Genomic DNA, 10,004 nt, shown 5'->3' with positions numbered 1-10,004 from the left:
GATAGATAGATAGATAGATAGATAGATGAGTTTTAATGAGTTTGAATGGGTTACAAATAGTACATAGAAGGCCAGTCTGATTGAGTCTTATGGGCTTCAGTGTGTTTAGATTTGAATTTTGATAGTTGGAGTTTGACAGTTTGTCGGAATGTTCAGATGAGCAGAGACTTTTCAAAGCAAGTCTATGGGATTTTTATGATTTTGAATATTCATTTTTATGAAAACCGTAAGTCCAATCAGTTAGAAAAGAATAGATAGATAGATAGATAGATAGATAGATAGATAGATAGATTAAATGAGTCTGAATGAGTTAAAATGGCTTAGAACTAGTACATGGTATGCACTTTAATTGAGTCAGTGTGTTTAAATTTGAATTTTGACAGTTGGAGTTTGATGGAATGTTCAGATCAGCCAAGACTGTTCAATTAAAGTCTATGGGATTTTTCCCAGTTTTAATCATCATTTTTAGGAATAGACAAACTTTATGTTGGCTTGAGAAAGCCTAGCCTGAAAGTTTAAAGCAATTGTAAAAGCCTGAAGTTTGAAAATTTAGATAGATTAGATAGATGTTGATAACATGTTTCTAGCATGATTAGCATGTTTTTAGCATGATTAGCCTGTTATTATCATATTGCTGACATGATTAGCAATTTACAAGCGTGTAGCAAGCATGTTGCTAGCATGTTTCTAGCATGATTAACATGCTACTAGCATGTTGCTAGCATGATTAAAAAAGTGACTAGCATGTCGCTTTCATGTTTCTAGCATGATTAGCATGTTACTAGCATGATTAGCAAATGACTGGCATATTGCTAGCATGATTAGTATTTACTAGCATTTCGCTCATGTGACTAGCATGTTGTTAGCATGATTAACAAGTGACTAGCATGTCGTTAGCATGATTAGCAAGTTACTAGCATGTTGCTAGCTTGTTTCTAGCATGATTAGCATGCTAATAGCATGTTGCTAGCATGATTAACAAGTGACTAGCATGTGGTTAGCATTATTAGCAAGTTACTAGCATGTTGTTAGCATGATTCTAGCATGATTAGCAAGTGACTAGCATGTCGCTAGCATGATTAACATGTGACTAGCATATTGTTAGAATGATTAGCTAGTTACTAGCATGTCGCTATCATGTTTCTAGCATGATTAGCAAGTGACTAGCATGTTGCTAGCATGATTTAAAAGTGACTAGCATGTTGCTAGCATTATTAGCATTAACAAGTGACTAGCATGTCGTTAGCATGATTAGCAAGTTACTATCATGTCGCTATCATTTTTCTACCGTGACTAGCATGTTGCTAGCATCATTAACAAGTTACTAGCAATTTGTTAGCATTTTTCTAGCATGATTATCATGTGACTAGCATGTTGCTAGCATGATTAACAAGTGACTAGCATGTCGTTAGCATTATTAGCTAGTTACTAACATGTTGTTAGCATGATTCTAGCATGATTAGCAAGTGACTAGCATGTCGCTAGCATGATTAACATGTGAGTAGCATGTTGTTAGCATGATTAAAAAGTGACTAGCATGTCGTTAGCATGATTAGGAAGTTAATAGCATTTCGCTAGCATGTTTCTAGCATGGTTAGCAAGTGACTAGCATGTCACTAGCATGATTAACATGTGAGTAGCATGTTGTTAGCATGATTAACAAGTGACTAGCATGTCACTAGCATGATCAGCAAGTTACTAGCATGTCGCTAGCATGATTAGCAAGTGACTAGCATGTTGCTAGCATGATTTACAAGTGACTAGCATGTCGTTAGCATTATTAACAAGTGACTAGCATGTCGTTAGCATGATTAGCAAGTTACTAGCATGTTGCTAGCATGTTTCTAGCATGATTAGCATGTGACTAGCATGTTGTTAGCATGATTAGCAAGTGACTAGCATGTTGCTAGCATCATTAGCAAGTGACTAGCATGTTGCTAGCATCATTAGCAAGTGACTAGCATGTTGCTAGCATCATTAGCAAGTGACTAGCATGTTGCTAGCATCATTAGCAAGTTACTAGCATGTTGCTAGCATGTTTCTAGCATGATTAGCATGCTACTAGCATGTTGCTATCATGATTAACAAGTTACTAGCATGTCTTTGCATGATTAGCAAGTTACTAACATGTTGTTAGCATGATTCTAGCATTATTAGCAAGTGACTAGCATATCGTTAGCATGATTAACTAGCATGTTGTTACATGATTAGCAAGTGACTAGCATGTCGCTAGCATGATTAGCAAGTTACTAACATGTTGTTAGCATGATTCTAGCATTATTAGCAAGTGACTAGCATGTCGTTAGCATGATTAACTAGCATGTTGTTACATGATTAGCAAGTGACTAGCATGTCGCTAGCATGATTAGCAAGTAACTAACATGTTGCTAGCATTTTTCTAGCATGATTAGCATGCTACTAGCATGTTGCTAGCATGATTAGCAAGTGACATACATGTCATTAGCATGATTAGCAAGTTACTAGCATGCCGCTATAATGTTTCTAACATGATTAGCAAGTGACTAGCATGCTGCTAGCATGATTAGCAAGTTACTAGCATGTCGCTATCATGTTTCTATCATGACCAGTTGGGAGTTTGACGGAATGTTTAGGTGAGCAGAAACTTTTCAATGTAAGTCTATGGGATTTTTATGATTTTTAATATTCATTTTTATGAAAACCGTGCGTCCAATCAGTTAGAAAAGATATAGCAACTAACTTCAGATCAGTCTGAAGATATGGGCTGAATTTGGAGTCTGTAGAGTTAAAGCTCTAGGAGGAGTTAGTTGATAATTTAGTCTCAGAAGAAGAACTTTCTCAAGCCAACTTAATAAGAAGAAGTTTAAATAGCATTTCAGTAAGTTGGCTTTCACAAGCCAACTTAATAAATAAAATAAAAGCTTTTGTGCCGTTTTATATAAAGAAAAGTCTTTAATTTTAAATCAGCTGTAATTGTAGTTTGTAAGTTAATTCAGTCTTATGGGATTGATTTCCCCTGCAATTCTGTTCAAAAATGTATATAATGAATCATTTTGGTAATACCCCACTAGCAGATAATAAAAATAATACCTGGTGAAACATGGAATGGTCAGATTGCAGCGTTCTGCTCAATTTCAGAGGAACAAAGTGATTTTGTGATATTCATATATTTAGTGCTTTGGTGCTCACATATTGAAACTCTGTTATTTACTGTAGTTATGCCTACTTTTCTTGGTGATAAAGGCTTTGCTTCAAAAGGCCTTTAGTTCGACAACAAAAGGGGCCCTTGCTGGCCCCGTCTGAACACGTCACTGAAGCCAGCCTATATATAACATCCATGCCCTCACATGATGTTGGCAAAAGTAGCCTACAGTCAATACTTTATACAAACATGTTTTAAAGTGTTGAGCATTATAGCTATTCACAGACATTTCTGTTGAGCATTTAGAGGCGTTTAAGTTCCACAGAGTCCACACAGAGAGGAAGCCATCCTGCTTTATCTTTTACATTTCCTAGAACTCGAGAAAATTGTAGCTCTCCAAAAAAAAATAGTTCCTTGTGCTGCAGGTGCGTAGAGCCAGTAGGATATTTGAAAATGAGCAAATGGAGCACTGACGATAGCAATGTGCTGAAAATGTGCTTGCTTGCTCGTGTCCATTTGTTTTTAATTCACATGCACTTTGCACTTTTGCACAATGCAATTTATAAAAATTAAAAAGATGTTTTTGTAGACTTTTTAGTCTTGAGTGGATCAGTGTGCGGTTAGCCACACTCTTGCTCATTTTCTTTTACATTTCCTAACATAAATTCCTTCAAAGTGAGACATATTTGGAGAAGCTGTACTATAGTGAATGTGGACCTGATCCTGTGCAACAGGTTAGGGGCAGGTTCCCATAGTGAGATGTCAGATGAGTCATCAGAAAAAGAACTAAATGTCTTTCAGAGGTGCCAAAGGCTGTACTTAATTACTTTGCTACACACATACACAGTAAAAAAAAATAAAAAAAATAAATAAGGTGAATGCACACCCCCATTTTCAAGAGACATTAACTGGTTTTGATGGTCTGTCATCAGATTATTATTATTATTATTTTAACTGTACATTCCAAAACAGTCCACAACGTGAAATGAAATCTAAAATGTTGCTCTTTTGTTAGTTTTGACTGCTTTTATTGTCCTCATTTGTAAGTCGCTTTGGATAAGCGTCTGCTTAATTACTAAATGTAAATGTAAAAAGGAAGAAAGTGTGTGCAGCATAGGCTACACTTCACAGCGTGGTGTAACTAATTGTGGGTGCAGCTCAACCTTCAATACATGTTATCATTCCGATTCTCTTCTATTTATTACTCACATTGGTTCTACCATAAATCATTAATAGGACAAAAATATTATATTTTATTTACACGCCTACCTTTACTTTACCAAAGAAGTGGGGCTGGCTGGTACGTGAAGTGAAGTGAAACATGGCACGCTGAGGACCTCTGCTGTATGTAGCCTATGTATACCTACTGGAAGCTTCTGTTACCAAGCTAAATTCCTTCTGTATATAACAGAATTATTTTATATTTAAATGAATTACATTTCGACTCGATTATGTTAGATCCACATATTTAACGGTGCTGCGATGTTAGCCATGCATGAATGTCTACCAGAGAATAACTCAGAAACGTTCCACCTGTACCTGTTGTTCACAAAGATGTCAGACAGCACTACAAAATGGCTAACACTCCATTTAGTGTATTGGAAATGGAGTGTAAGTTTGTGTTGAAGATGTTTTATCCATCATCATAATAACCATTCTGTCTTTGGTAGAGCGTTTATCAGAAGGACTGGTATGATGGGCCCAAATGAATTTTCCAACATATTAAAGCTGTAAAGCTCTGTATTGTATATACCAACAATTAAGGATAGGCTACAATAATGTTCTCATATTGGTATTGAATTGTTTTATTAAATTATAGTTTTTAACTACACAGTCTTAAAACATTAATTGTGATTCGTACATACATATGTCATCAGAGTGCAATATGTTATTTTAGATAAAGTACATTAAGTGTGAATAAATAAGTGATCAACACATTCTACATTTTTTCCCTTAACATTAAATACATACTACCAAATAAATCTTTCATTTAGAAAACAAGATTCTCATTACTTTACATAACAGTTTTTTAAATAAATAAAATCATTCCTTAAATAGTATTTTTTTTTTTTTTTAAATCACAGTTCTGTATACAGAGGTTCTGTATGCCCAGCAATACAGGAAAATTAATATTTTAAGCATCAAAGTTTGTTCTTGAATACCTCTAGAAGATGCTGTTTCGAGTTGTGTACTGTACATTGTATGATCGTCTTCTGTGCCAACGTTTTCTGATTGCTGCACAGCAACCACACAGCAAACACTAAACACATCAACAGACAAAGTGAGAGTTAGCATCATGTAAGGGAATTTTATACAGTTAAAAACACTTTTAATCAGCTGTACATGATAAACATTATATATAAGTTATAATTATAGAATATAAAGGCACATTTAAGTCTATTGATAAGACAAAAGAGTAACAATTGCATGTTGTCATTCCAATGCACATATTTGACATTCAGTCATCCTAATACTCACGCAAAGGAGAATCCAGCAAGGTACGAGCCCGATGACAATAGCGCAGGGGACAATGATAGCCACAATCCATGCTACGTTTGTACTATTGTTTAAGATTGTACTGGTCAGGACTGTGGGGTAATAGGTGGTTGGAGCGGCTGTTGTAGTAAGTCCGAGGAAAGCAGAGACCAAGCCGAAACTGCCGATGTCACTGTCTGTGAAAACATACTGTACGTTGGCCTCAATCACGGAGGAGTTACCCCTGTGGAGAAAATGTACAATGAGAAATGAAGCAAAATAAATAAACTGATCTTTCCTTCCCTCACCCAAAACTACTCAATGATGACAGCAGATCTCTTGAAATCATTTAAAACGCTGCTTAAAAAAGAAAAAAAAATACTGAGCCAGAACTTACTTGAAATTGATTTGATTGAAATTAAGGTAAGTAGTTGTTGTTTTATTCAGGATCTTGGACACCTGAAAAGCAGAAATAAATTTGTATTGATTAATTTGTTTATGGCTAGTGTGACCGAAATAAAGCAATTTCTCTATTCTCAATTTCTCAGTATCTGTAACTCACAAATGTATTTATATAGTCCTGGATCACTGTGAAGGTCTCATTCCTGAATTCAACTCTTTCAGACATGGACACATTGCTGATTTCAAATCCAAAGTTCAGAGAGAAGGAGTTATCATCCATTTCTTTAGGGGAAAAAAATAAACAAAACAACAATTAGTTGTGGTGTGGTTATATGTGGATGATAAAATTTCACTCATCCATTCAGGGATTACTGATTTAACCATTTTCCTTCAAAGGAAAAGCTTACTACATAATAGTACACCATTTGCATTCAAATGTTATGTGCACAACAAAAAAGGCAGGAGAGAAAAACTAACTTGTATAGGTGACATTCACAAAGTTCACAAGCTCAGTCAGATCTTTTGTTGTGAGGGATCGTTTCATTCTCAGTTTCATTCCAGACAACAGGGTGTTAGCCACATTTACAACGTTACTCTCACTTGGGATAGTACCCCGTGTTTTAAACACAAGGCTGATGTATATGATCACCTTCCCAAGCCTGCAAAAGATAGTACATTTATTTATTTGGAAGATTTATTCCATGTTACCACCTATTTTCAAAAGATAATACAGAGGAATGCAAAGAGAAAATTAATTATTGCTCTTACACATTTGGTGGAGATGTGCTTATTTTCAGAGTACTGGGTGGAGATGTGCTTGTTGTCGGAGTACTGGCTGTCGTTAAGTCTGTAAAATAAAGTAATGATTAGTGGAGAATAATCTTTAAATTAATGCTTTAAATCAAAGTATTCAGTGTTTATGGAGCATATAAAATGTGACATTGCATGTGTGGATGTGGTAATACCTTCCTTAGCTTTGAATATTTCCTTGACAAAGGTGCTGTTTATGCTCAAGTCACTTTCTGAGAAAACATACTGAACACTGGCCAGAATCACTGTGCTATTACCACTGTGTGGAGATTCAAATGTGCAATGAGGAACAGAAGTAGCGGTCTAAAAACCTCATCTCCTCATACTAAAAACGAATCAATGTTAAAAGCAGATTTTGTACAATCATTAAGACATTTCTTCAGATTCAGAACTTACTCGAATTCAATGTGTTGCAGATCAAACTGAGAAGCTGAGGGATCCTTTAGGATGTCGACAAGCTGGAGAGTGGAGAAATAAATACAGAGATTACTGTGTTTATTAATGTTAAAGTTAATGTGATTAGAATAAGGCATATTAATTTTCACAGGAAGTTTCTGTGAGAAACCATTAAAGCAAAGTGTCTCAATCTCACCAATTTATTTATAGTGCTTTTGATTGAAGTATAGGTTTCATTCCTTAGTTCACGTTTCTCAGACATGGATATATTAGTGATTTCAAATTCAAATGTGAGAGCATAGGAGGTTTCATTAAGTTCTTAAAACACAGAAGAAAAATTATTAGTTGTGTGGTTATATGTGACTGATTACATTTTCTTTAAAAGCAAGCTACTACAGGTCTACACAATAAACTTCATTTGCATTCAAATGACATATTCAGAACAAAAAGGAGCTTAAAGAGGAGAGAAAAACTCACTTTTATAGCCGATATCCACAAGGCTCGTACCCTGGGTTGGTGGTGCGACTACTTTAGTTCTGTAACGTGGGTTGAGCGTAGAGCTGGCCAAGTTTATAATGTAATCCTTACTAGGGATTGGGCCCAGTGTGTGAAACACCAATTCAATTTTTATATAAGCCTTCCCCAACCTACCAAAGATGATGAAATAACAAGAATATAAAGACAGATTCAGAAAATAACTGGCTTTTACAAAACGACACTGGCTCTTACAATGTTGGTGGAGAAGTTATGCTTGATGTCAGAGTACTGGCTGTTGTTAAGACTGTAAAATAAAGTAATGATTAGCCAAGAAGGATTACAGTTACAGTATGTGGTGTTGGTGGAGCAACACATTTAATTAAAACTAAATCTTAAGTAATGTTTGATTTTCAGTTTTGACAAACCTGTCAATGAACTAAGCGCCTGTAGGAATCTGACTGGTTTTATGACATCTGCATCTTGGAAGTTGTACTCCATACTGCCCTCAATCTGATTTAATGAACTCCTAGAGAAAAACAACAATATGCAGTATCTGTTGCACACAGTATCAGGACATCAATGCATATGCACAGAACAATCACAGAGAATTTTATTGGAAATGTATTTTTTTATTTTCATATATTTTCATGTGGGGAAAAAAAAGCAGATTATGACAGACTGCATCTTACTTAAAGTTGGATGAAATGGATTGTAAAACTGGACTGCTAGGTTCATTCAGAAGAGTGTTTAGCTGCAGGTAAAAATTCAAATCATGAATCAAACTGAACTGAATACTGGATCCCTCTGTGAATATTTGCATGGGGTCTACAAATTTAAATGAGTAATTGGTGAATGCTTACCGCTTTATTGATAGTATCCTGTACTTGCAGGTAGATGTTGTTTCTGAGTCCAGAGTCCCTTGGCATGCTGATGTCACTCATATTAAATTTAAAAATGACAGCATAGGAAGATTCCGAAATTTCTGTTTAGAAAGAAATGGTTATTTTTGATTGGGTGAAAATTTGACATTCATTGCTGTTTTGCTCATATCCATTTAAAACGCTTCTAAACTGAAAATTATGAGACTTACTCTCATAGGTGACATTCACCACCTGCACTGATTCACTGAGCTGTGACTCTCTGGAATTACGGAGAGTGTTGATGGCGCTGAGGACCAGAGCTTCACTGGGGACTGGAGATGAGGAGTTGAACACCAGCTTGCTTATGACCACCGCTGTACCAGATCTGCAAAGAGGATCACTTTTGATTAATGTGGTTCACTTTTTGTGCTAAAATTATGAATCCATAACAGACTGCATTTAAATGGAATCTCAATACTTGCATTAGGCTTGAAGAAGTCAAAGGGAAATTGGTTATTGTGTCTGGAAACATTGTAGTATGGGTCAGTTCTGCAATGAAAGGGAGAAACATACAATAATATTTAGATTTTGAGGAAAAGTTGTTGTAACTGTCAAGAGTATTTTTCATTTTGTATAGACATACCAGACTGTGATCGAAGCTCATTTAGGAAGCTGACTGGTTGTATGGCATCTCCATCCTGGAAGGTGTAGTCCATCCTGCCATCAATCTGTTTTGAAGAGCTCCTACAGAACAAATAGGAGATATCTGTTAGGGACTTTAATCCACACCTTTAAAAAGTGTATTTATTTATTTATTTATTTATTAATTCATTCATTTAATTTTATAAATTAATTATTTTTGTTTTGTGTTGTATTGATGTTTTGTAATTTTGAATGGCTTTAATAAGCTAAAATGTGAGGACACTTTAAATAAAGATTGTGGAGTGAGTTTCAATCTTACGTGAATTTGGATGATTTGGGTTGTACAATTGGACTGCTGGGTTCATTCAGAAGTGTGTTCAGCTGCATAAGAAAAATCAAACCATTCATCAACCTTTGGAGAAAAATTACATTGGACTCAAACTTTGTAAATGGGTTAATAAAAATTTCTTACCGCATTATTGACGACATCTTGCACTTGCATGTAAAGGCTGTTTCTTAGCTCAGGGTTCTCTGGCTTGCTGATATTACTTACATTAAACTCAAAGATTACAGCATAGGAGGTTTCTGAGATTTCTGTTTGGAAATAAAGGTAATTTTTACTTGCCCAACCCTTGCTTATTATGACGGTGTGGCTTATTCCTACTTCAAAAGCTTTTCAAGTGAAAATGATGAGACTTACTCTCATAGGTGACATTCACCACCTGCACTGATTCACTGAGCTGTGACTCTCTGGAATTACGGAGAGTGTTGATAGTACTCAGGACCAGAGCTTCACTGGAGACTGAAGATGAGGAGTTGAA

General features: G+C 35.6%; 1 protein-coding gene across 1 annotated transcript in view; it reads right to left on the bottom strand.

The window, feature by feature from the left end:
- Positions 1-9,998, bottom strand: part of LOC107689465 (uncharacterized threonine-rich GPI-anchored glycoprotein PJ4664.02-like) — a 49,437-nt gene extending 39,439 nt beyond the window's left edge. Inside the window, exons 1-6 of the mRNA XM_016487461.1 lie at positions 9,884-9,998; positions 9,656-9,777; positions 9,503-9,564; positions 9,185-9,285; positions 9,024-9,090; positions 8,772-8,926 (exon numbers count right to left, since the gene is read on the bottom strand). Of these exons, the coding sequence (XP_016342947.1) occupies positions 8,772-8,926; positions 9,024-9,090; positions 9,185-9,285; positions 9,503-9,564; positions 9,656-9,685 (415 nt within the window). The 5' untranslated portion in view covers positions 9,686-9,777; positions 9,884-9,998. The remainder of the gene's footprint in view (positions 1-8,771; positions 8,927-9,023; positions 9,091-9,184; positions 9,286-9,502; positions 9,565-9,655; positions 9,778-9,883) is intronic.
- Positions 9,999-10,004: the final 6 nt, after the last annotated feature.

Source organism: Sinocyclocheilus anshuiensis, unplaced genomic scaffold (genome assembly GCF_001515605.1).
Source record: "Sinocyclocheilus anshuiensis isolate Anshui unplaced genomic scaffold, SAMN03320099.WGS_v1.1 scaffold1215, whole genome shotgun sequence".
Taxonomy (NCBI): Eukaryota; Metazoa; Chordata; class Actinopteri; order Cypriniformes; family Cyprinidae; genus Sinocyclocheilus; species Sinocyclocheilus anshuiensis.
Note: the sequence above shows the minus strand (reverse complement) of the source record. Positions and strands in the feature narration are given on the sequence as shown.